Below are 26,904 nucleotides of genomic sequence, written 5' to 3'. Positions count from 1 at the left end.
CATTTTGTCCTGAGGTGACATGTACCCAGTCAATATGGGGATAATTGAAATCTCCCATTATTATGGATTCCTTTATTTTGATAGCCTCTCTAATCTCCCTTCGCATTTCATCCTCACTATCACTGTCTTTGACAGGTGGTCGATAACAGATCCCTATTGTTATATTCTTATTAGAGCATGGAATTACTATCCACAGAGATTCTATGGAACATATGGTTTCATTTAAGATTTTACTACATTTGAGTTTACATTTTCTTTAACATACAGTGCCACTCCTCCCCACCCCCCGAATATGACCTGCTCTGTCCTTCCGATATATTTTGTACTCTGGAATGATTGTGTCCCATCGATTGTCCTCACTCCACCAGATTTCTGTGATGCCTATTATGTCAATATCCTCCTTTAACACGAGACACTCTAATTCACCCATCTTATTATTTAGACTTCTGGCATTTGTGTACAAGCATTTTAAAAACTTGCCACTGTTTATTTGTCTGCCCTTTTCTGATGTGTCAGATTCTTGTGTGTGAATGATCTGGCCCCTACTTTATCCTCTTCCAGCCTCTCTTCCTGACTAGAACTAGAAAATCTCTATCACTAGACTCCCCTCTAAGACAAGTCTCTGTCCGATCCACGAGCTCCTCTGCAGCCATTGGCTTTCCCCCATCTCTTAGTTTAAAAACTGCTCTGCAACCTTTTTAATGTTAAGTGCCAGCAGTTTGGTTCCACTTTGGTTTAGGTGGAGCCCATCCTTCCTGTATAGGCTCCCCCATCCCCAAAGTTTCCCCAGTTCCTAATCAATCTAAACGCCTCCTCTATACACCATCATCTCATCCACCCATTGAGACTCTGAAGCTCTGCCTGCCTACCTGGCCCTGTGCGTGGAACTGGAAGCATTTCTGAGAATGCCACCATAGAGGTCCCAGATTTCAGTCTCTTTCCTCGCAGACTCAATTTGGCCTCCAGGACGTCTCACCTACCGTTCCTTATGTCATTGGTGCCTACATGTACCACGACCACCGGCTCCTCCCCAGCACTACACATAAATCTATCTAGATGCCTCAAGAAATCAGCAACCTTTGTACCAAGCAGGCAAGTCACCATATGGTTCTCCCAGTCATCACAAACCCAGCTATCCTTGTTTCTAATGATCAAATCTCCCATTACTAACAGCTGCCTTTTCTTAATGCCTGGGGTAACCTCAGTGCAAGAGGTTACCCCAACACCGTCTGGGAGGAAGGTCCCAATTATGGGAAGGTTTCCCTCTGCTCCCATTGACTGCTCTCCTTCCCTGGGCCTTTCAACCTCCTCAATAGCGCAGTGGCTGTCTGACCAGAGGTGGGAGAAATCTACAGTGTCCCGGAAAGCCTCATCAACATACTTCTCTGCCTCCCTTAGCGTCTCCAGTTCCACCACCCTGGCCTCCAAAGCCTCCACGTGGTCTCTGCGGGCCAGGAGCTCCTTGCACCGAATGCACACGTAAGCCACCCGCCCACAGGGCAAGTAATCATACATGCTACATTGAAAGCAATAAACAGGATAGCCCCCACTCTGCTGCTGGGCTTCTGCCTGCATTCTCTCTTACAGCCACCTAGGTTAACAATAGGGGTTTTGTTTCAACCAAGAAGTTTGTATTATAGCTTAAATGTTTGAAGAATGGCAAGAGTACCTCCCCCCTTCCCACTCCCCTTCCAAACTCCCTCCCGAAACTCCCCATTAGCAGCCCTGTTTGAAAAGCTCCCTGGTCACTTGATCACTGCTTTACAAAGCACTCCCCTATCACATACCCCCCTGCCCCCAGCCCCTGCTTGAGCCACTCAGCGTAGGGGGCTGGGAGCACCCCCAGTACCCCAGCCCACCCTCCCAGCCCCCAGACCTGACTCCTGCATCCCCTCCCCATAACGAGCCCTCACACCCCATGCTCTGACTCCTGCACCCTGCCCCACATCCTCAACTGCACCCTGAGCAAATGGGAGCTCCTGCACACCCCCTTCTACATTGCCACCTGCACCCCTCACACCACATGGGAGCTGCCCCCCAGGTAAACACTTCACACCCCCACCTCCTTCCCCAAACCTGAGCCCCCACCTGCATCCTAAAAACTGGCCAGACCCTGAAACCCAAACACCAGCTGCTCCTGAACCCTAACTCCCTCCCAGACCCTGCACCCCCAGCCGACTCCTGCCCCCTGAACACCCTGCCCTCCCTGACCCTTGCACCCCCTCTCACCCCCAGCCCTTACTCCTTCACCCCTCTCAAACACAGCCCAGTTCCCTGCCCTCCCTGATTCCTGCAACCACCCATAACCACTTATCTCCCACCTCCTGCCCATCACACCCCCCCAGCCCTGACTCCTGCACCCCTCCCACACAGCCTCCTGCCCACCCTGACTCCTGCCCCCCCACATCCCCACCTGCATTGCTCACGTGAAACAGGAGCTGCTCCAGGTAAGTGCTCCACACCCCAACCCTCAGCCCCCTCCCACACCCTAACTCCTGGCCAGACCCTGCACTCCAACATTTTTAATAAAGGGCCTTATCCAAAGCGCTTTACAATAGTTAGCTAACGGCACAAACAATATATGGAAAGATCATTAAGTGGTGCACCAAGACTCTCAGCGATTTTCAAGTGGTCTGTGGAAAAATCGGTTAGACGACAAAAACAATCAAGGTACCTCACTTTATTTTCAGTTACTTCCTATTACTTATAGGAGGAGGTGGAGGAAAGAAAAAAAGAATGAAAAATGGGGGTGGGAGGGAAATGAGAGAATGTTCTTTTTCTTGCCTATGTCCCAAGGAGGGACCCCTAAAATGGAGCTGAGCACAGGGCCCCACTAACGCTAAATCCGCCACTGAGCTTCCTTCTCTGGATACCCCCAGCCGGCATTCAAGGACACAGGGACTGTCTGTGTAATAAGTGACCCTGGGCCAGCAGCTCTGACTCCAGCAGCCTGCTCGTTACACCCCAAGCATTATTGTGGTCTGGGTGGAGAAGGCTCGGGGTTTGAGAGGTCAGGGGTAGGAAGCTTCTGCTGATTATGCCGCACCGAACCCTCAGTTTTACTTGAGCAAACAGGAGATATTTGACACTGTGCAATACGGCTCCTGTGCTCTGTTCTCAAACTGTTCTGCAGCAGGGGAAGGTCTCTGGTAGCTTGTGTGTTACTGGCATATTGGGGTGATGCTGAAACAGGGCACAGTAGAGGTGGCATTGGGGGGCTGCCGTGAACCATGTCCCTTTTTTTCCCCTTCCAAGAATAGAGGGGAGAGTAACCCTTACCCAGCGAGGTCACATTCTCATAGTTCTCCTGCATGACATCTCTGTAGAGGGCTCTCTGAGTGGGGTCCAGCAGAGCCCACTCTCCCCTGGTGAAATACACAGCCACCTCCTCGAAGGTCACCGGCCCCTGAAAGAGCAAGAGTCCAACACTCAGTACCTGCTGCCCCACTCACAGCCCCCCTATACATGGAGGACAGGAGCCAAACAGAAACTCTGGGTGGATTGCAGTCAGAGTCCCACCCCCACCCTGCTCAGAGCATTCAGGAAACAACAGGGAGAGGGGACGAAGCGAGAGCCCCTTGTCTCTCCCAGCAGAGCCATCACACACCTACTAGCCACAGACTGATTCAGGAGATGGGGCCCCTAGCAGGGTCCAGGGAGAGCTCGCTGGCAGGGAGTCCAACAACCTCCCCAATCAGAAGAGCTGGATGGGAAGGGAGGGGAATCTCCCCTAAGCCTCACTGGTGGGTGCCCACTTCATATCTCACAGCAGCCGCTGGTTAGTCAGGTCGGGCTCCAGCACTATGAGTCTGGTCAGTTTTCCCAGCCCCATGTAGCTGGATTATTTTCTGTTCCACAAACTAGAGCATTTCCACTGCCGAACCTCCTTGGTCTGTTCCTAGAATCTAGGCCACATATTAAATAACTCCCAGCAGGGTTAGCACACCCCTGTCCTCCTCCCTTTCTCCACCCTGTGCATTTCCTGCAAACCAGACTGCAACCTCCAAACCAGCCTGTGCAAACCTTCCCATCTCCCACGTATTTGCTGTCCCTCTCCGCCTGGAGGAACCCACCAGCAACCCCTGATAATACCTACCTGAACTGGCTCCTCTGGCCATTTCTCTCCCCTGTCCAACGAGGACGGGATGAACTGGAGCGAAACATGGGCGTTATTCCGCAGCCTGACAGGGCGAGAAGGGCAGTTGTGAAGGTTTCAGAACAGGCTTTAATTCATCTCACAGCATGATTCCCCAGGCCCTTTCCTGCACACAGACACCTAGAGTCTGCCATGCTGAGAAAGGCTTGATCTCTTTGTACAGTGTAGACCTGGCCTCTCCTGCCAGGCTAAGCCCACAGAGACATTTTTACCCTCCCTTCTCCCTCCCCTCACCCCGTAACAACGTCTCTGAACACAAGGCTAGAAAAAAGCAGAACCAAAGGAGTCACTGTGGGGGATCCCCTCAGACACTGACCCCACGGCAGCCACATCCCAGCAGGAGGGATATGGAGTCAGGAACTGGATTTTCCTCTGTCTGATTCTCATCTTTTCCACAGGAAAGTGACTCTATCCAGGGTGCAGTAATACATCTGTCTGGGCAGATCAGAGATCTGGAAATCTCTCTCCAAACTCTTCTCTCCCACAGCCCCTTTCAGTCTCTCTTTCTCCTTCTATCTCCTTTTCCCCTCTCCCTGCCCATCTGGTAGGAAAGTCCCATTCCTGGGTAGTTTGCTCCCCCATGGCTGGATTTGCTCCTGCAATTGTTAATGGGATGAGAAATGAGGGGGGTCCTGTTTGTGTGGAGTCATTTTAAGGCCAGACCCCAGCATTTTCCCTTCGTTTCTTTCAGTTACCTGGAGACTTGGCTCAGAATTTAGTATTAACAGGGCCCAGGGCTGCCCTAGGGGGCTAGGACCAGCTGGAGAAAGTCATCCCCTGGGCCGGGCAGAGAAGCAGTTTTAATTCAGGTCACTTCCCAGCACAGAACCCCGCTGGGGGAGCAGCAGCTGCTAAGCCTGGTCTCCCAGATCACAATGGAGGCTGCAGCCTCTGACCCAGGAAGCTGAACCCCAATATCCTCAGCAGAGAGGGACAGAGCGTTTGAGCAGCTTCCCTCCTTTAGTCCTCTGGGGAGAGCAGCTAATGAGAGCCCCTCCTCACAGGGAGAATTGCTGATCTTATTTCCCCCACTGTCCATCCAGAGTCACTCCTTGTCTTTCCATACAGTGACTCTGGATTAACATTGGTCTCAATGAAACCAGAGTTCAGAAAGAATGAGTCCAGAATGCTGTGGAAGAGACCATTGTGTGGCAGTGCTGACCCCCCTCCCACCTCCCTCACCCCCCAGATCGAGAACAAGGACTGGGGGGCACAAATTTTCCAAACGGAACCAAAAGTTCCTGCAGTTTTCAAAAGAGGAGAAAAGCAAAATCTGTGATTTCACACTCACAGTGACTGATAAGTGGATAGAAAGTTATCACAGTGACAGGGCCGGTGACTGGGGAATGCCCGGCAGTGCTTGGAGCCAGGACTCTGACACGAGTTGATCAGAGAGAAGGATCATGGTTAGTAGAAGTTCCCACAGCCAGGGGCCCAGCAGCTATTCCCTGGGACGCAGGCCCCAGAGTCCCTGGACAGGGACCCCAGATACCCCTCAAAGCCCCACCGGCCAGGGAATCCCCACCAGCCCATGACTGTCAGGTTGGGAATCCCAAAGGGTTCCCCCCACCAAGAGCCCCCAGCAGCCAGAGACTTGCCTACTGGGAACTCAGTTCCTCACTGCCTGCCTAGGACCCGCCCCGCACACCACCACCAGCAGGATCTGCCCTGCCATTTGTCTGGGACCCCCTCCTCCACCCAGCGGGACCCCCTGATGCTTTTCAGTGGGACCCCTCACTCTGGTTCCCTGGCATCCCCTGACCTAGTGCCAGGGACCCCCTCCCCCAGCTCTGTGCACTGGGCACGGCAGCGATCCCAGGAGCCAGCTGGGGAAGCCCAGACGGAGCCCCTGGCACAGCACCAGGCTCCCTCTAACCCCCTGTCCCGCCTCCCCAGAGACACCCCCCCACCCTGTTCTGCAGCCAACAGGATCCCAGCAATACCCACCTCCAGGACCCACAGCCTCAGGGCTGGGCACATCAGAACAACCCCTCAAAACCCCAAACCTCCAGAACCCACCAACCTGACTAGGGTACCCCCTGCCCAGCCACCCAAACACCTCCCCCTACCACAATGCCTCTTCATATCCAGCTGCAATCTCCTCATTCAGACACCCCTTCCCCCAGAGCAATAGTGTTACCTCACAGTGCCTGATAAGTGGATAGAAAGTGATCACTGCCTCCTGCTGGCCAGTCGCACAGACAGAGGGAGCCCTGGGGGATGCTTCTTTAACAGGAGAATGGAAGGCCTGGAGAGCAAGAAAGGTAAGAAACTTCCGTGGCCTGTCACTAGCAAATAATGGCCACCCTGGATCCACCCCAGAGGTGGCTACATCTTACTTAGCACTGCGGGAAGCAACCCCTCCTGAAGAGCATGTGTCATGGGATTTGGGAAACTTCTGGACCCACACTGCACTCAGAGAGACCTCCTCATCCCGTGCCAGCTGGGGAAAAGGATTCAGCCAACTCTCCTGTTATCAGCTGGGAACCACTGATCCCCAAACATGGGGTGGCCTCTGAATTGGATGGGTATTAAACGTGTCTGGTCTCTTTCTTCTGCAAACATTTTAACAGAGATAAAGGAGGAAGAAATGATTCTCAAAGGAGTCGGGAAAGATGATCTCTGGGCAATTTAACCCCCTGCAACAACCAGGATGGAGAATGACTCAGGGCAACAGGTTCCCTCCAATGAAGAAGTTGCTGGGATTTAGAGACATGGGGAACAGCCCCAAACCGGAGAGGATTTTTAATTGACATTTGATGATGACATAGAAAGAGGAAAACCTGAGATTTGAGATCAGTGTTCAGAAATGAAAAAGAAAGGGTGGAAATCAGAGGGATTTTTGGATCAATTTTTGTAAATTAGTGAAAGGAAAGTGGAACATCAGAGGGATTTTATATCAGTTGTTGATATGAGGTAAAATCTGAGTGTAGTTCACATCAATATTTGATAAACGAATAAAGGGGAAATGGACAACATAAAGACACATTTTGTATCCATAGTCAAGAATCTGAGAAAAGGTGTAAATCTGAGATTTATTTTTTTTAGTAATTTATAAATAGAGACAAGGAAAAACTCAGGGCATAGTCACTTAGAAATAGACAAGTTGAGAGAAAGTGGGGCAAATTTTTAGGGTATTTTATATGAATCTTTGAGATTTGCAGAGAATACATGTCACAAGGTAAGCAACTGATAACAAGATAATTAATTCATCTACACGAGTTCCAATCAACACTCCTGAGGTGAATTTTGGGGAGGATATTGTGTGTCGAGCCAATGAAGAGTAATACATTTTTGTAACTCTCCTTTGTGCTGCCTAAAGTATTTCTTTCCACACAAATTAAAGCCCAATTGTAAGCAAAATATCTTGCTTATAAAAGGAGCCTGTTCCAGAATTCTCTTTCCTACAGGGCTACGGTGCTTTGATTCCTGACCTCTCTCTGAGTGTTACTGGTGTGTGATGCTCACAATACTTCAGAAGAAAAGTTCTCTTATTGCTGAGTGTCATTTGCATTAATAAAAAGTTACTGATTTCCTCAAATCACACAGAATAAAACCCACCACAACATAACGTCACGTCAGGCAATTCAGGGAAAAAACCAACCCCCCCCCCCCACCACACACGGGGCAGGTGTTGATCAGGGATAAGATCTGAGCGGTTCCCACCAGGGTCTGACGGGGGCGGGAAGCGGTGCCGCCCGGCGGGACCCGGGCTCAGGGTCGATCCGGGCGGGGCCCCGCGCGCGGCCCGGTCCGGCGGCAGCAGCGGAGGCGGGAGAACGGGGCGGGGGGGGGGGTGGGGATGTTGTATCTCCGGGTCTGAGCGTTGGGGGGAACACGGGTCACAGACTCCGCGCCCGGCAGCGGGGAGACCAACCCCCAGCGTGGGGGGGGGCGGGGGGAGGGGCCCCGGGGGGGGGATTTTACGGGACGCTCCAGCGCACGCGGGCAGTGACAGTTCCCCCCCCTCACACGGGCCGCAGGGAGCCCGGGGGGGGAGGGGGCGAGACACGGACACACACTCACCTCCCCCCCCGGGGGTTTCCCGCTACGGAGACCGCACCGGGAGCCCCCGCCCCGCCCCGCCCCGCCCCAGCTCCCGGCCCGGCACAGGGCGGGGGGGGGGGGCTCGGGCCCAGGTGTCTGTTCCCCGCGCCCCGCTCGGCTCTTACCGGTTCTGCCGCGCGCCCGGAGCCTCCCCCCGCAGCGGCCGGAAGTGACGCACCCCGTGGGGGACGGGGGGGAGTCACGTGACGGGGCACCTGCCCAGCTCTGCCGCTCCCCGGGAAGAGGTAGGAGTGGGTCTGAGAGGCACCGGCTGGGAGAGGGGGCGGGGGCGGGGCCGGGGGAAAGGATGAGCGGTGGAGGGAGGGTCAGGCTGGCCCCGGGGGGCTGGAGAGAGCGGAAGCGCCCCGGGGCAGGCTGGGTGATGTAGTTCCTGATTCTCTCTGGACCGGAAATGACGTTCGGGGGAGAGACCAAGCCGAGTTGCAAACGCGCGCGGGGCCGTTGGAGCCTCTCCCAGGCCGGAGAAGGGTTGGTGCCGTTGGAGCTCTGGGCATGCGCAGATCGCGGCGGGAGAGCCCTTCATTAACCCCCCCGTGTCCGGCCATGCTCTGCCCTGGGGTCCCTGCATGGAGCCGGGGGGGGTGAGACCGGGCGGGCGGGAACTGTCTGTGCAGCCCGGACATGGCCGGGGGCAGGTGACCCCGAGGAGCGGGGAGAGAAAGGGGGCTGAGAGCCCCTCGGATGTACCGCTGCCCCCTCCCGTGGGGACCCTCCTCCTCCCCCGTCCTGCCCCCTTTCTCCCTAGAGAGCCACGAGCAGCGCCCAGGGTGACCCCCCCTCCCCCAACCCCTGAGAAGTTCCCTGCCCCCCCCCCGATTGTGCCCCATTTTCTCCCCCCTTCGCCAGTGGCCAGTTCAGATCTCAGGTTTGGGGGTTTCCCCCATTTCCACCTGCAGGGATTTGTCCTTGTGCGGGTGGGAAATGGTTCCCCCGAGGGATTCCTGAGCTGGGCAGAGGGTGAATGGGCAGAGGCTGGGGGGGCCCTGAGACAGGGACACCTCTGGGCTGGGCTGGGGGGGCCACTCTCTGCTGGCCACGGGGCCTGGGAAGGGCCAGGGAGGGGAGGGAGGAGCAAGTGTCCCCCATGGAGACGGCCCAGCCCCAGGTTTCCCCGCCCCGCTACTTCCCCTCCCCCACCTGCCCAACCCAGCAGCCCCCCCCCCACTTGCTAGTCACATTCCCAGACCCCACTGCCAGCCCCTCCCCACTGATAGTGACTTTGTGACTCCAGCCCCACTCCTGTCCCCTGTGAAAAGACATCACCCAGGGCTCCCTGCCGGCCATGTGAGTGTGGGGCAAGAAGAATCCCTCCCATTCTGTTGTTGATTGAATAACCTATAATCCCCTCAAATTTCCCATCTTTTCCCTTCAACTGTTAAATGGTGACACAAAATCTCCCAGATGTTGGTGCTTCTCTCTTATATTGGCAAATATTTAGTTTGTGCCCCATTTTCTCCTCAGTTCTGAAATACCGAGATCTAATGCTCAAAAATCTTCCCGCTTTTCTCTCCAGGTGTGTGACTGAGATCAGGGCTCTTATCGTACTGGGCGTGGCTCAGGCCTGGCCTGAGATCAGGTTCCCCAGTGGGCCGGGCACTGCACAAACCCTGACCGAGTTTGGGGCCCTGGTGGTGCCAGGAACTGCACAGACCCCTACAGAGAGCAGGGACCTTGTTGTGCCGGGGGCTACAGTGACCCTGACTGAGCTCCGGGCCCCTGTTGTGCCAGGCTCTGCATCAACACCAAGTGAAATCAGGCTCCCCTTGTGCCAGGTGCTGCAGAGACAGCAAACAAACTCAGGGACCTTGTTGTTCCTGGAGCTGCAGAGACCCCAAGTGAGATCTGGGCCCTGTTCTGCCAGGTGCTGCAGAGACCCCAACTGAGATCTGCGCCCCTGTTGTGCTGGGCACTGCAGAGACCCCACAGACATCAGGTTGCCCATTGTGCCAGGTAAAACTGAGACCTGGACCAAGATCACGGCCTCCCTTGTGCCGGGCAGCGCACGACTGTGGCACAGATTTCTGCCTCCATTGTGCTGGGCACTTGAGAGACCTCGACTGAGATCTGTGTCCCCGTTGGGCCTGGCCCTGCACTGATCCCGACCCAGATCACGTCCCACCACTGTACTGGGCACTGCACAGACCCTGACAGAGATCCTGCCCCCACATTTTGCCAGATGCTGCAGGGACCCCAAACAAAATCCGGGATCCTGTAACGCCGGGAGTTGCAGAGTCCCTGACTGAGGTCAGGCCCCCTGTTGTGCAGGGCTCTGCACCGACACTGACCAAGATCAGGGTCCCCATTGTGACAGGTGCTGCACAGACACCAAGGGTAGGCTCTTAGTTCAGCTCTTAATGATTTCAACTAGTAGTAGGGGAGCCCCAGTACTGGTGCACCACTGGGCTAAAGTAAAATTCAGTACAGCAGCCTGTAACTAGATTCTTAATGGAATCAAAATGAGCTGAATCAACAGTGGAGAAAGGAAGCAGTACAGTTGGTGTTACCAGCTCTCAAAACAACCCCATCCCCCTAGGTACAAATCTCCATACTCCTCCCTCTTTCAATTCACTGGGTTTTGGAACCCATGTCCCTTGTCTAGCAGGGCCGCCCAGAGGGGGGGGGGCAAGAGGGGCAATTTGCCCCAGGCCCCGCGTCCCGCAGGGGCCCCCACGAGTGTTTTCCGGGGCCCCTGGAGTGTTTCCCGTCTTCCCGCGGCTCCGGTTGAGCTCCCGCAGGCATGCCTGCGGCAGGTCGACCGGAGCCCGGGACGAGTGGACCTGCCGCAGGCATGACTGCGGAGGGGGCGCTCGTCCCGCGGCTCGGCTGGACCTCCCGCAGGCATGACTGCGGCAGGTCAACCGGAACCGCGGGACCACGGCACCCGCCGCAGTCATGCCTGCAGCAGGTCCACTCGTCCCGGGCTCCGGAGCCGCGGGAAGACGCCCCCCAGGGAAAGGGCCGCCCCACGCGCCTGCTTGGCGCGCTGGGGTCTAGAGCCGCCCCTGAGCGGGGGCCCCCCGCCGCCGAAGACCCCGGGCCCCCGGAATTCTCTGGGCGGCCCTGTTGTCTAGCGAGTGCTTCTTAATTGATGGTGAGTCCCTTTGTCATAAAACAGTTCCACTGGCCTTGATTCACATAATCAGGGTAACAACCCTGTATTCTTCCTGCCCCAATAACAGAGAAACTGGGGTTCCCACAACAGCCAGAGTGAGCATTTGGGCAGCTGTGGGCACATGCTAGGCAGGGTGGGTGTGCCTATGCAAACAAGACCAGCCCCTGAATTTCTTTTCCACAACTTGGCACAATTCACCACCGGACGTCAGGGTGAGTCATCCTGACTCTGCTTACATTACCATTGGCCTTTCTAGGATGGGCTAACCCAGAACAGCCGTAGGATGATGGCAGTTAGCGCTGGGTGGGGCTTTTTCTGGTTTTTTTTGTGTGAAAATAAATGCAGATCTGATGATGCCAAAATGTTTTACAAATTAGCATCCATTTCACTGGGTTGTTTTGGTTAAAATAAACCCACTACTTTTTGTTTCAAGCTGTTTTTAAAAATTTGAGATCCAAATGAAACGGTTGGATTGTGTTGAAGCAAAACCATTTGGCGGAGGGGAACCGTTATCCGATTTGTCCAAATGAAAGGTTTTGTTTGACCCAGAACACATATAGATTTTAGTTTTACATTTTCTGCTCACCAAACATTTCAAACACCTTCGTTTTCACCTCAATCTGGAATGAATTTTTTCCCCAATTTTTAGGAATTTTCAGTGAGCTGAAAAAGAAATAAAAATGTCTTCATCGGCCCACTGTGCCGGCACTAAGTCTGGACACGGCCCTAGGGAGGTTGCGAGTGGAACAGGGTGCCCCATTGTGGTGTCTACACCTTAGTGGATGAGTTGTTGTCTAGAAAACCTGCCTCCCAGTGAGCCACTGAACCAAGAGACTCTGTATCAGAGGTTTTCAGACTTTTTTTCCTGGGGACCCCCCTTTGAAAATATTTCAGGCTGTGATGACACCCTGAAAAAGTGATGACACCCCGCCTCACATGCCACCCTTACTTCTGTGCTGCTGCTGACAATGGTGCTGCCTTCAGAGCTGGGTGCCTTGCCAGATGTGCTTCTCTCATGCCCCCCCAGTTTGAGAAATGCTGCTCTATACAGCTGACGAGGGAAGGATAAAAGGAGATTTGATCACACTCTATAAGTACCTGCCTAGGGAGATTTCAGAGAACAGAGGGCTCCTTATTCAGCAGAGCAAGATCTGGTACCTGGGAGTTGACGTTAGATCCCTTCAGCTTGGAAATGAGTGGCAGTTGGGTCCCAGGCTGGAGAAGAAGCATTAGAAGCAGCTTCCCAAGGGGTGGTGGAGGGTTCATTACCGGCAATGTTAGCTCCAGATTGTAGGTTTCTTTCTAAAAGATCTGCTCTCGCTCAGGCATAATTTATTAACCCTGCTGCTGTCAATCACCATTGAGCCAATGGAGCTACAGCTGATTAACAAACGATGGGGATCTGGCCCATTGACTCCTGACACCAGCTGGGATCTGGCCCCATTGATTTCAATGGAGAGATGCCCATTGACACCAGCTGGGGTCTGGCCCCATTGACTGCAATGGAGCAACGCCCATTGACCCCAGCTGGGATCTGGCCCCTTTGACTCCAGTGGAGAGACGCCTATTGACACCAGCTGGGGCTGGCCCCATTGACTCCAATGGAGAGACACCCATTGACACCAGTTGGAGATCTGTCCTTTCAAGATTTCTAGATTCTTGCCTCTCTTCCAGGCCTCCTCGACGGGTCGGGACGGGATGCTGAAGCTGCTGGCCAAGGGTGTGGAGAATGTGAGCTACGAGGCGCTCTGTCTGCCGGACGACCTGGAAGCTCGTGGGGTCACCTCGCTCCCCAATTACTCCTACCGGGATGATGGCATGAGGATCTGGACAGCGGTGGAGAGGTGAATCCAGGGGGCGGGGGCTGGTGATGCCTCAGAGGCGGGGGGTGGAGGAACCACAGTGGAGCTGGGCAGAGCAGTGAAGCTCTAGGAGAAAACAGAGGTAGTGCTCTGTCAAGCCCCACCCACAGACCAAGCCCAGGGCCGGTGCAACCATTCAGGCGACCTAGGCGGTCACCTAGGGAGATGGGATTTGGGGGCGCCATTTTCTTCGGCAGTGACCGCGGTGGCCGGATCTTTGGCCGCCCCGGTCGCCGCTGGCATTTAGGCGGGGAGGGCCACCTGCAGCAAGTAAGGAGGGGGGGGCAGCACGCAGGGTAACTCCCTGCCCCAGCTCACCCCTGCCCCACCTCCTCCCCAAGCACGGCGTGGCCGCTTCACAAAGCTGTGGGGGTTAAAGGAGAAACCAGTGAGTCAGGTATGCAGTAGGGTCACTCCGGAGTCACACCAGGGTGAGCGAGAGGGGAACCAGCCCTAGTGACTCCAACGGAGTTACTCCCGATTTCACAAGGGGGCAGTGTGAAAGGAATCAAACCCCAACGAGATAATAAATTACTGAGAATGAAATGTTATGGGAAAGTCACTAGATGGCACCACAGGACTAGGAACAGGCATTGTACAGCATTTCAGCGGTAAGCCGTTTGCCACACACAGATTTTTGTTTCAGTGGCAGGATGCTGCTAACAGCACTGATGTGATTTCAATGACTCCTGGAAGTTAACCCTGCTCTGGTCACCTCTACTGACCCCCCTGCCCAGCCCAGACATCAAAATCTCACTCAGCAAGTCCTTGCTGAGGCTGAGGGGTAACAGGGTATCTCACAGTTCTGGGAGTCCTGCTTAAGATGTCAGACCTGCACTGCCGCCAATAGAACAATGCTGATTTACACCAGCTGGGGATCTGGCCCCATTGACTCCAATGGAGAGACGCCCATTGACACCAGCTGGGGTCTGGCCCCATTGACTCCAATGGAGAGATGCCCATTGACACCAGCTGGGATCTGGCCCCATTGACTCTAAACAGGAAGTAAAGTACCCAGGTTTAGCAGGGTGGATAATTCACCAATGGACCATGAAGACCTTTACCCGGGATCGTGCATCTGGTTCTAGCCCCTCCAGAGGTTGTTGGTCTCCATTCAGGGATCACTGGGCTAGGCAGGTCAGACTAGGGAATCATAATTGTCCCTTCTGGCCTTAAAAAACCTGCGAGCCCAATGTGCTTGGTGTGACCCCTCTGGGGAACAGACCTACCCAGCCCCTGGCTGAGTGATTTCCCCCGGGTCACACAGGAAGTCCCTGTGCATTGAGCCCAAGCCACCTCAGGGCTAGGTGGGTTCTCCCGCTCTGGGCCCATGAAGACATGGGTGCTGCACCACTAGTGCTAGGTTCACACTGTTGCCTCTTTTTGAGCCGAGTGGCTAGTCAAGTTTCAGGCGCCTTGGTACATTCCAGGTAGATGCAGAAATCGATGGAGTCTGGTATCCTTTTGATGCCGTCTGATTTATGTACCAGGAATGGATAAACGCCGCTGCTGCGACAGCAGGAAGAACCCAGGCTTCTTTAGCAAACAGTCCCCAAACCCCTCTCTCTCTCTCTAGCTTTTCCCAGGGACAGACGGGGTATGTCCACACTGCACATGCAGCCCGGGGTGTGACTCAGGTTTGAGGCCAAGCCCTCCTGTCGTCCACACAGACCAATCTGACTTGGGTCAGGACCCAGATCCTCGGACTTCGCTGGTGGGGTAGGTCAGAGCCTGAGTCCTGCTGCGAGTCAGATCCAAGCCCTGTCATGGGGCAGTGTGGACGCAGCTCAAGCCGCAGATCCGAGTCAGAAGGTCTGTGTAGTGCAGTATGGGCTGGAGACTGGGTAAGCCGGCTGGTGGAAACACACTAAATCCTGCAGCTCGGCAGGGGGGGTTCGACTCGATGACCCTTGCGGTGCCTTGTAACCCTGTGGTTCTATGGCCGTGCTGGCCTGGCTGAGACCTGGGGCCAGCAATTGTCAGCCAGGTGCGGATGCTCAGGCGTGGGCCAGGGTGCACCAAGTCCATACACCAGGGTCCCACTGCCCCAGCTTCACGCTGCACTGTAGGCGCTCAGGCCGGGTTTGGCTTGCTGGCTTTTGCCTCTGCCTCTCGCTCCGTTCTCCTCTGGTCACCGTTTGCGTTCGCTGTCGCACAGTGGATTCCCCCCCATACACACACGCTGCTAGTTTCTGAGCAGACCCTAACAGGCCTTGTTTTAGGCGTGGCCACTTGACTAACTCTTAAAAACTTCCCACGGCAGTTTGACAGGCGTTCGCTCGGCTCCTAGCAATGCCATTCCTCTGAGCACGGCTCAGCCACTCAACTGCCCTGGTGCTTCGGTGGCACCCCATGTTCTGGGTGTCTCCAGCCTCGGAGTGCCAGAAACTGGGAGCGGACGGCAGCGTGTGGCTCACTCAATAATTCCCTGTTCTGTTCATTCCCCCTGAAGCCCCTGGCATTGGCCAGTGTCGGCAGACAGGATACTGGGCTAGACGCACCATTGGTCTGCCCCACTGTGGCCGTTCTTATGGGGAAGTCGAGGTTGGTTGGATTATGTTAAATCTGTTGCTGCTAAATTGTATCGTCAATTGCTTGACCACACGTTGGTTCATTATGAAATACACTCAAGAGACCAAATAGCCAGCGTCAGTCAGGTTTGTGAATATGGCACAGGAAAAAGGCTCTGCACACGACCTACCCCCGAGGAGCCAGCCCGTGCAGTGATTGTGCAGACGGTGCGTGCCCCAATTTACACATTTCAGCTGCTATCATTGCTATGATTTTACACATGTCTTTGCACATCACAAAAACCCAGCCCATCGGTTCATTCCAGTTCCCTAACGTCTTGTTCTGTTCGTAGCTTTGTTCTGGAGGCTAATATCCCCCGGCACTGAGCTGCGAAGGTAATTCCCTGCCTTGTCGTAAGACAGAGAACAAATGTATCTTGATTTTTGACAAGTTTCCTATCTGTGACAAACGTTTACTTCACGAGCTGCAAGGTGTTGTGGGGCACAGCCTCAGTGACCAGGATGATGGTATTAGGCCAGTTTGAGTTAGATCACTGTTAAAATAGTTGTGCTTAATGTTATTGGTGCTTAATAGACACTAATACATGGGGTAGATAATATACACTATGAATATGAAGCTATAGGACCACCTAAATGCTGTGCCTTTAAGGTCTAATGAGGATCCACAGCCTGGCTTTGTAGCCACTAGGACTCCTGGGTTCTCTGGGGTAGCTTCCCTCCCGCAAGGCGAGGTTCTGACCCACCTGGGTGTGTCTGTACCGCAGTACGATTTCGCCGCCTGGATGCCCAACACACCATCGACCTTGAGAGCTCCCCCGCCCACCTCCAAGGGCACCGCCACCTTGCGCAGCGTCCTGGACACCCTGCCCGCGGTGAACGCCACCTGCGCCCTCCTCTCCCTCCTCGCCGTCGTGAGCTACGAGCCAGGGGACCTGGTGAGTGAGGCGGCCCCATGGATGCTGGCTGAGAGCTCTGGGCATGGCTGGGGGAGACAGAGGGACAGATGTGCGCGGGCGGGGGGACAGACAATGGCTGGGGAATGCTGGGAGAAAGAGGGTATTTATGGAAATGAGGCCATGCATATTCATCAGCCCTGCAAATTAGGGTGGTTGCGAGGGACCCGTCCTAGTGGATCTGGGTCCCACGGAGAATTTCTGCCATTTTGAAATTGCTTCCTTCCGTGCTTCAGAGCTGGGCGCTCAGCCAGCAGCGGCCACTCTCTGGCCGCCCAGCTCTGAAGGCAGAGTGGAGAGTTAGGGAAGCGCCGAAGGAAGGGTGGCGTGGTATGGCATTGCCACCCTCCCTTCTCTTGAATCCATTCATTGTGCGCCATCTTCAGTTAATATCGGTCTAGCTTTTTCATCAAAAAAGGCTGGGTGGTACCAAGTCAAATGCCTTACAGAAGTCTGTGTCTATTACATTAGTACTATCACCATTCTCAGCCACGCTTGTAATCTCACCCAAAAAAGATAGATCAAGTTAGTGTGACAGGATCTATTGTCCATAAACCCATGCTGAGTTGCATTCATTATAGTACTCTCCTTTCATTCTTTATTAAGTCCCTTATCAGCTGCTCCATTATATTGCTCAGGATCGACATCAGGCTGACCAGCCTGGGAAATCGCATTTACTCTTTTTAAATATTGGCACAATGTTAGCATCCTTCAACTCCTCTGGAACTTCCCCAGTGCTCCAAAACCTACTGAAAATCAGCATTAGCAGCCCAGTGAGCACCTCAGCCAACTCTTCTAAAACTCTTGGTTGCAAGTTATCTGGATCTGCTGATTTAAAAAATGTCTGTCTTTAGTAGCTAAGGTTTAAATTCCTCCTGAGAGACTAGTGGAAAGGAAAGAGTGTTCTCATCCTTGGATGATACGACTGCAACATCTGTTTTTTTCCCCCAGTTACAGAACAGAAATATTTATTGAACACTTTTGCGTTACAGCATGTTAAATGTTAACTATAATATATCTACGCTATAATATTTCAAAGTTTTGTTTCTCTAATGGTATAACACTGTAATTTAGTATTAAATAGACTCTTTACAAATATATTAAAATATTTTGAACACATCAAAACACTACAGGATAATATAGACTATTAAATATAATAGAATATTAAAAGAATATAAAAGTTTAAATGAAGTGAGAAAGTCAAACCAAAACATTTTCACCGGATCAAAGTGCAACGAGAAAGTCTAAACGATTTCCACTTTTTCCCCATTGGAATTGACGCGTTCCTGTGAAACATTTACATTTTGACAAAACTCCATGTTCAGATGGAAAACAATTCCTTGGAAATTTCCCTAGTGACTCCCCTCCCCAGGGTAAAAACCCAAATCAGGTGAGGACAATCTCACCAGACTGCATTAGGGCTCTGCCTGTTTCTCTGAGCACCTCCCGCAGCTCCCTCCTCTCTGCTCCCTCCCGCCGTCACGCGCCCTTAGGGCAGGAGGGGGCAGAAAGGAGCGAGCGGTGGGCGGGAGACACTTGGGGGGGCTCAGAGAAGAGTGAGCAGCGAGCAGGCAGGGGGAGCCTCGGGGGAGGAGGTGGAGAGAAGCGGGCGTCAGGCGCCTGGGGATGGATCACTTGATAATTGCCCTGTTCTCTTCATTCCCGCTACAGCACCTGGCATTGGCCACTGTCGGCAGACAGGACACTGGGCTGGATGGACCATTGGTCTGACCCAGTGTGTCCGTTCCTATGTTCTGCTGGAAGCAGATATTGGAGTTGTTCTCACGGGTGGCTCGTGAGAGATTCCCTGGTACCCAAAGGGCAGGAGAAAGCACCAGTTGTGCCTGAATGTCCATTACCCAGCAGCATCAGAAGGGATCCAAGAAGAAGGACATTCGGGCCAGCTTGGAATGGACCCTGGTTCTTCCCCTTTGCCGAGCGGGATCTGTGAGTTCAGTGCCTCCCTAGTCACTTCTCTCTTCGCTCCTTTCCAGAGACCCCTGGGCTGCTACCCTGAGGAGCACTTCACTGAGGCAGAGCCCAAGCGGCTTATTGCAGCCTTCCAGGCACGTCTGGCGGAGATCTCCAAGGAAATCCAGCAGAGGAACAAGTCGCTGCCCATTCGTTACCCCTACCTGGACCCCGCGGAGGTTCAAAACAGCGTGTCCATATAACCCAGCAGGGCATCTCCTCCCGGCGCTCAGAGCACTTTCCACCTGACCTGAGAGTGTCTCGACGGAGCCAGCGGGAGGTTTCAGAGAGATTTGGCTGGCAGTGCTCAAAATGTGACCCCCCGCCCAGGGGCACCAATACCAGAAGGCAAATAAATAGCACCTCACATACGTTATGATGAATCTAATTATTTTTCAGCCATTCTTGTGATTTTGGAGAGCCTGGCTCATGGGACTTGAACACTAAAGACTTGCATTTAAAGTGTTCTCACTGGGCAGCTGAATTAGATGACAGAACAAGGAGCAATGGTCTCAAGTTGCAGCAGGGGAGGTCTAGGTTGGATATTAGGAAACACTATTTCCCTAGGAGGGTGGTGAAGCACTGGAATGGGTTCCCTAGGGAGGTGGTGGTAGAATCTCCATCCTTGGAGGTTTTTAAGGCCTGGCTTGACAAAGTGGTGTTGGTCCTGCTTTGAGCAGGGGGTTGGACTAGATGACCTCCTGAGGTCTCTTCCAACCCTAATCTTCTATGATTCTACGATTAGCACCCACTGCTGTGAATCTGGGAAGTAGCCCATCCTCAGGGTAATGGACTCAGGCTCTCGGCAGATTCAGGCAGCATTGCTGGGTCAGTTACACTCGGGGCAGCTTCCCCCTCTCAGAGCAATCAGATCAGGCTCTCTGCTGACTCAGGCAGGCATCTCTGCATCCATTACACTTGAGGCAGTTCCCCTTCTCAGAACAATTAGCACAGGCTTCCTGCAGACTCAAGCAGATGTTGCTGCATTGGTTACACTAGGAGTAGTCCCTCCCCCTTCAGATTGATTGGTTCAGGCTCTCTGCACACTCAAGCAGACATCACTGTGTCAGTTACATTCAGGGCAGTTTCCCCTTCTTCGAGCTATCATCTCAGGCTGGCTGAAGACTCAGGTAAGCACCTCTGCATCGCTTACACTGGTTGGGAAGTTTATCCCCAACTATATCAATTTAATTCTTATGATTATCAAGCCGATCTTATGATTTTTTGCAGAGAAGGGCTTATTACTCTAGATCACTGGTTGCTGGCACACTTGGAAACATTCAAACCATATCGTGTCCCAACACCAACGCTCTCTCCTTTCGAGGTCCCTTCCAGTTCTAGGAGATTAGCCTATCTCCAATTATTACCTATTACCTCCCTGGCAAAGGACCCCCAGCGATTATCAGTGTTACACAAGACCAAAAATACCCTTTGCCAAGTCAGTGTTTAAGTAATTTTATGGATTATGGAATCAGTAGAATTACCAATCCTGGGCATCATGAGCCAGGTGCAAAAATATCACAAAATTGGCTTCCCAATCATAAGAATTTAATAATTAACACATAATTATGGGTTCTTTATAGTGGGCTTGTGGTTCATAAGCCTGGAGGAGTAACATTTTCACACTGTGGTCCCCAACTGTGCAGACAAGAAATTTATTTTTTATTTTTAAATGAGAGATGAGATTTGCCAGCAAAAAATCACATGACTCCTGGAACTGGGGCATTAAGGAAAAGAGCAGACATTATGTGGCTCATGACAGAATCAGGAGAATTAAAATTGCAGTGTTGTTAACTATTTCATTGCCTTCCAACCTCACTAGGCAGGTCCCCCCTCAGAACTCATGATACTGGATTGAAAATCATGAGATTAAAAAATAAAAATTCTGTGATCTTCTTATCTGTCGTCTGCCTTTTGGAGATTTTAAGCATCATATTTTCCACCTAGCGCTAGAAAGTCGAGATGGATGAAATTCCAAATTTCCCTCCCACAGGAAATTCTGAGAATTTGAAATTCGGTTTCATACAAAATCAGGAGAATATGTCAAACTCTCAGTCTTTGTCACAAAATGAAATATTCAGAAACTAGTTTCGCCCTTACTGAAATATTGTGTTACGCAACACAAAAGTCCAAATGAGAACGTCAAAACAAAACATTCTGTCCTTACGCCAATGGAACATTTTGATCATTGCTGATTAAAATTCCAGAAGAAGAGAAGAAGGCTACCACCCCTCTAGGACTTTGGAGCTACCGGTTCAGTTCTCCGCTCCGCTCTGTCACAGATGTCCTTGGTACATGTTTTTGTACCTGAAGAGAAGTGAAACCCCATAGGCATTACACGGTCAAGGCACTGATGAAAAGGTGACAGAATATGCACAAGTATCAGGGGATAGCTGTGTTAGTCTGTATCCAGAAAGACAATAAGGAGTCCCGGTGGCACCTTAAAGACTAACAGATTTATTTGGGCATAAGCTTTTGTGGGTAACAAAACCCACTTCTTCAGATGCATGGAGAATATACACAACCACTGCAATGAATTTGTGAGGCCTGGTCGACCCTAGAATTAGCTCAACCAGGCGCTTTCACTCAGGGATGTGAAAAATCCAAACCCACAAGTGACATAGTTATGCTCATATGCGCCAACTCCATGGGTGCTCTGGGGCTGGAGTACCCACGGGGAAAAAATGGTGGGTGCTGAGCATCTCCCCCTCCTCCCAGTGCTGCCTGCCCAATGGTGGTCTCCACTGATCAGCACCTCCATCTCCCTCCCCACCCCTCCCACCCATCACAATCAGCTGTTTCACAGAGTGTAAGAGTCTCTGGGGGGGAAATGGGGAGGAGTGAGGACTGGGCGCACTCAGGGGAGGGGCAGAAAGAGGCGGAGTGGAAAGAGGTGGGGCAGGGACTGGGTGGGGCCCTGGGGGAAGCGATGGAGGGGGCGGGGCCTGGGGCAGGCCCGGGGGTCGAGCACCCCCCAGCACATTGGAAAGTCAGCGGCTCTGTGTTCGTCTAATTTGTCCTGATGTATAACAAGGCCTACAGATTTTCATCCAGATACTGCCAAATTGAGCTGAATACCTTCTGTTTGACTAAATCATCTTCCAAAAAGGCATCCAGTCTTGGCCTGAAGACTTCCTGAGATGGAGAAGATGCCACTTACCTTCGTAGTTTGTAAACCTTTGCACCAGCCTTACTGAACTGTTTCCAGTGGCTAGTGCCGACTCAAGGATTAGAGAAGGGCAGAGTTAAGGTTGTGTTGCAGGTATATGGCATTGTTTTCTAGTTTTCAGAGGTTTAGGTTTAGCTCCCATCCACATGCTGGGAGTACATGAGGCAGCACTGGGCAACCATAAATGTACTTTATGGGTATTTTACCCTGATTTTTTTAATGGACTTTTTGCCACAATAGCTGTGTCTACCTTACAACTTTTCCCGGCCCAGCTCTGATGGTTAGTGGTGTGATTTTTTTACACCTCTAATTGCCAGTGCTATGCTGGCAAAACTTGTAAGTACAGACCGGGCAAGACTCTGCATGTGGACTTTAGAGCACTTGAAAATAGGACTCGGAACCCACATATTTTGTAATCAGAGGGGAAAACTTCCAACAGGAACTTCTACAGAATGCAAGAAAAAAGCACAACACACGTTGCCTGAAACGACCAGCGGTCGGGCTCCATCTCAAATTCATGGGTGGGGTTTAGGTTCTATGGCCGCAGCGTAGACCCTCTTGAGCCAACCCAAAGAGGCAGTGGGGGCTGCGTACTACCTGGGAGAAATGCCAAGTGACGGAGATCAGTCCGGGGAGAGTAAGAACCGTAGTTTCTTATTGAAAATCTATTTCAATATTGTGACGGGTTGGGTCACAGAAACCCCCTTGGGAACTGCCAACTGATATGCCAAGACTACTTCTGCCCCTGTTTTCCTGCCAGCTCAGGACTCCAGCACCCTGTCCTGTTGAGCCAGACACGCCCGTCTGCTCGAACACAGACCCAGGGTCTGAACCACGTGCCCAAACGTTGCAGACTTATCTGAATGCAACTTAAGAAGTGTTCCTGTCTTCAACACTCAGCTGCCCAACTCCCAATGGGGTCTACACCCCAAATAAATCTGCTTTACCCTGTATAAAGCTCATGCAGATTAAACTCATAAATTGTTCGCCTTCTCTAACACTGATAGAGAGCTATGCACAGCTGTTCCCCCCTTGCAGGTATTACTACATACTCTGGGTTCATTAATAAGTAAAAAGTGATTTTATTAAACACAGAAAGTAGGATTTAAGTGGTTCCAAGTAGTAGCAGACAGAACAAAGTGAATTACCAAGTAAAATAAAATAAAACATGCAAGTCTGACTCTAATACAGTAAGAAGACTGAGTACAGATTAAAACCTCACCCTTCGAAGAATTGCAGTAAGCTTTCTTTTACGGACTAGTCTCCTTCTAGTCTGGGTTCAGCAATCACTCACACCCCCTGTAGGTACTGTCCTTTGTTCCAGTTTCTCTCAGGTATCCTTGGGGGTGGACAGGATATCTCTTGAGCCAGCTGAAGACAAAGTGGAGGGGTCTCCCAGGGGGTTAAGTAGACTTTCTCTTGTGGGTGGAGACCCCTCCTCCCTCCTAGGCAAAGTCCGGCTCCAAGATGGAGTTTTGGAGTCACCTGGGCAAGTCACATGTCACATGTCCATGCATGACTGAGTTTCTTACCAGCCAAGCCACATTCCTGGGAAAGCTCCGATGTGGACTGGTGTCTTCGAGTTCATTGTTGGCTTAGGTGGTTCTTGACTGAGCACTTAATTTGCACATTCCTTTCTCAGGAAGCCGACCAAATGCTTTACTGAGGCTACTTAGAAATCAAGCGAGTACACAGCCAATATTCATAACTTCAAGTACAGCAATGACACGTGTACAAATAGGATGAATAGATTTGGTAGATCATAACCTTTACAGAGATCTGTTACATGGCCTATGTAGCATAACCCATATTCCAGTTATAGCATATATACATTAATAAGCATATTCCCATGAAGCCTTATGGTGCACTGACCATCACACCGTCCTCCTGCACTTACTGCCAGAGACTTGGACGCTGTTCACGGTGGAGGCAGTACGTGTAAAATCCCTGTCTGTCTTTGGTCACACTCCCTTTCAGTACCTTTAAACCATATGATGTCATTCATAAGTGTTCTAGCAAGTTTTGAGGTTCTAGGTCCCCGGGTGCCTGAAAAAAGGTTGGGGTGTAGTCAAGGCCGGCCTACAACATTTTGGCACCTGAGGTGAGGAGCTCAAATGATGCCCCCACACCCCCCTTGCTTTGGCCAAAACTTTGGAAGGTCTCAATTCTGCCTTCTTCCTGTTCTACTCCTCTCATGGTCCTGCTCTGCTGCCCACCCCAATAAAGGAGAACTAGCAACTTAAAATGCCTGGTTCAAAAATTTGAAGTAACACTTAACTTTCAAACGCCTGAACAGGAAACGTAACTTTTCTTGTCTGCATAGTAAACACCGGCATTTTTCTCTATTTGAATAATCAAAGTGGTGCTTTCTGTGCCTTCTTGGTTGCAAAGATTTGAACTGCTTCCTGCTGAAGGTCCACAGTCTGGGCCAGCTCATGCTCTCTTGAGATGGTTGCAAGGCCGACCAGCCTCTCCTGTGTCATTGTGGAGCGTAGATGTGTTTTTATCAACTTCGGCTTGGAGAAGCTGCGTTCTCCACTGGCAACTCTTACAGGAAGTGTTAGAAGTATGTGCAGAGCAACAAAAGCCTTTGGAAAGAGCGTGGTCATCTTATCTGTGCACATCTATTCCAGAACAGCCTTTGGAGTTGATCCTGCTGAAAGGGCTTTCAGTTCATCACCTAAATCACTCACATTAATATCGCGCGTGTCATCATGTGTCAACACTGTCTCTAGTGCCTGGCATTGCTGGTGTGGGTCTTCTTCAGGTATAGGGAGGAGTTTTGGAATATCACACAACATCCCAAATATACTGCTGTGTTCCTTGAGCTGCATGAAACGTTCTTCTCCTGACTGTATTGCACAATCTAGCACCTGGTTAAAGAAGTCAACTTTGTATTGTTGTTTGGGGTCTGATTATCCTGTGCCTCGTAATCAAAACGTCTTCTTCTTCGGTGACTCTTGTATTCTTGAATGGGTGGGAAAATAGCTTCAGGGTGAAGTTCCTCTTCCAACTTCTGTGCACTCTTCAGAACATTTTGAAATCCCTTCTTTGACTGGTAAGACTGTAGGCGTGACTTTGCTTTTGCAGCAGATATATCAAGGTCAACACCTTGAAGTCTCTTGCTTACAACATTTATTTCAAACAGTATGTCATGCCACAACACTAAGCCACACAGAAATTTGAAGTTATGTATGTTTCTTGTGATTCCATTTCCCTCTGCCACTGTTCTCCCACGAACAGTTCCTGACATAGCATTATCCTCCATAATGGCAACCATGGCATCATCTATCTTCCCAATTTGGTGTTGGATAGGCTTTATCGCCTCCACTCGACTTTCCCATTGCGTGGCACTCAGTGGTTTCAGTGTCAGAGAGGATGTTCCCAGATGCTGCTTCAAAATTTGCAATCGATGAGTTGATGCAGAGAAAAATACAAAGGTGATTTGAATGACATTAAAAAATTCAGCAGCCTCACTAGAACCTGATGCTACTTCACTGACCACCAAGTTCAATGAATGAGAACTGCATGGGACAAAAAAAGCTCGAGGGTTTAACTCTCGGATACGTGTCTGCACTCCTCTGTTCCTTCCTCTCATGTTGGCACCATTATCGCAGCCCTGACCTCTCATGTCAGCTATCGCAATTCCTGTATCTTCCAGCTTTTTAAGAAGCACATTTGTCATACCAGCTCCTGTGGTATCATCAATGTCAATAAATTATAGAAAATGCTTTCTGACAGTCACCATTGCAGGGACATTTTCACTAGGTTCTCTTGTTGTTCAAAATGCACCATTAAAGTCATTTGTTCCATATGGCTGATGTCAGGTGTGCAGTCCAGAATAACAGAGTAATATTTTCCTGACTTCAGATCTGCCACAATCTTCTGTTTGACTTTTGTTGCCGGTAACTGTATGATCTCATTTTGAATTGTTTTTCCAAGGTTGTGGTGTGTGTACATTTCTCGGGTGGTGACTCTTCATAAATACTCCTGGAGTACAGCATCAAACTCAGCCATCAGCTCCACAATTTTAAGGAAGTTTCCATTGTTTGGCACATACAGCTGATCTGAAGTGCCACGCGGTGCTAGGTTTTGGGTAGCAAACATTCTCACAGTGACAATGAGCCTTTTCAGAACATTTTGCCAGTAAAGAGACTCTGATGCAATCTCCTCTTGATGCTGATCATCTATGGTGGCCTCTCATCTCAAGCTCTTTCCACCTATGGAATGCTCTCTAGTGATTTGCTGCCTTCTCATGGCATGCCAGATTTCTAGCCAGTTTTTTCCAGTCCTTTGTTCCTGTAGAACCCAATGTGGCTGGAACATTAGACTGGAAGAGTTTGCAACAAAAACAGTATGCAGCATTGTGGGTTTTTGAGTACATAAGCCATGGCCTCTCCACTTTGTCACCATTGGGGATTTCACGCCAGGAATGTGTTGGATGGAAACTTCTATTTTCATTGTCTTTGGGGAACATGAAGTTTTTCACTTGCTGTGGCCCAGGCACTACAAGGAAGTCCCTCAGGCTACTGCTCAAGTGGGTCCACAGTCCGGGATCATCTAGACTTAAGGAACTAAACTCAGCAGCGGCTGTTTCTTGCGCCTCCACCACACTCTTCTCTGATCTACACTTTTCTTCAGGAATGTGCATGGTTACCTCCATTTGAGATGGAGCTATGGATGCTGCAGGAGCTGCCAGGTCACCTGCACTCTGACTAACTGGAAGATCAGGCATCTCCTCGCCGCTCACATCCTCACTGGGGCCGGAAGGCTCAGCGTGAACATTTGTGTCTGTGGATCTCAAGAGAGCTCCTTTCTTTCTTTTTCTGAATGCTGCCCCAGAGGGGCGTTTTCTTCTTTCACTCATGAATGCGGCTCTGTGCCAGCTACAGTGGCTCTCAGCACTCAGTTGAAGGGGACAGATAAGCAGGCTGGTAGCAGGGCCTGATATCAGCATCTTAAGGGCCTAACTGGCTCCTACTACGTCAATTGACGGCCTGTTCTCCTCAAGTGGGTTCAGGGAAGCAGCGGGAGACAGGAAGCTCCCTAAGAAGCTGGTGTGAATCAGTCCAGGCTCTTGGG

The 26,904-nt window shown here is 51.5% G+C and overlaps 2 protein-coding genes across 2 annotated transcripts in view; one reads left to right on the top strand and one right to left on the bottom strand.

The window, feature by feature from the left end:
- LOC120381973 (zinc finger protein 850-like) overlaps positions 1 to 26,904 on the bottom strand; it is a 754,134-nt gene that overhangs the window by 405,568 nt on the left and 321,662 nt on the right. The window lies entirely within an intron of this gene.
- Positions 8,652 to 19,029, top strand: LOC120381976 (hydroperoxide isomerase ALOXE3-like). Its single transcript, XM_039500145.1, has 4 exons — positions 8,652 to 8,692; positions 13,011 to 13,180; positions 16,494 to 16,664; positions 18,677 to 19,029. The coding sequence occupies exons 3-4, from the start codon at positions 16,512 to 16,514 to the stop codon at positions 18,854 to 18,856; spliced, it is 333 nt and encodes a 110-aa protein (XP_039356079.1). The 5' UTR covers positions 8,652 to 8,692; positions 13,011 to 13,180; positions 16,494 to 16,511; the 3' UTR covers positions 18,857 to 19,029.

Source organism: Mauremys reevesii, linkage group 14 (assembly GCF_016161935.1).
Source record: "Mauremys reevesii isolate NIE-2019 linkage group 14, ASM1616193v1, whole genome shotgun sequence".
In the NCBI taxonomy this organism is placed as follows: Eukaryota; Metazoa; Chordata; order Testudines; family Geoemydidae; genus Mauremys; species Mauremys reevesii.
Note: the sequence above shows the minus strand (reverse complement) of the source record. Positions and strands in the feature narration are given on the sequence as shown.

Excerpts from the sequence above, each read along its gene's own strand:
- LOC120381976 (XM_039500145.1), top strand. The coding sequence starts at position 16,512 with ATGCCCAACACACCATCGACCTTGAGAGCTCCCCCGCCCACCTCCAAG. Across the intron at positions 16,665-18,676 it reads GCTACGAGCCAGGGGACCTG|AGACCCCTGGGCTGCTACCC; the intron begins GTGAGTGAGGCG and ends GCTCCTTTCCAG.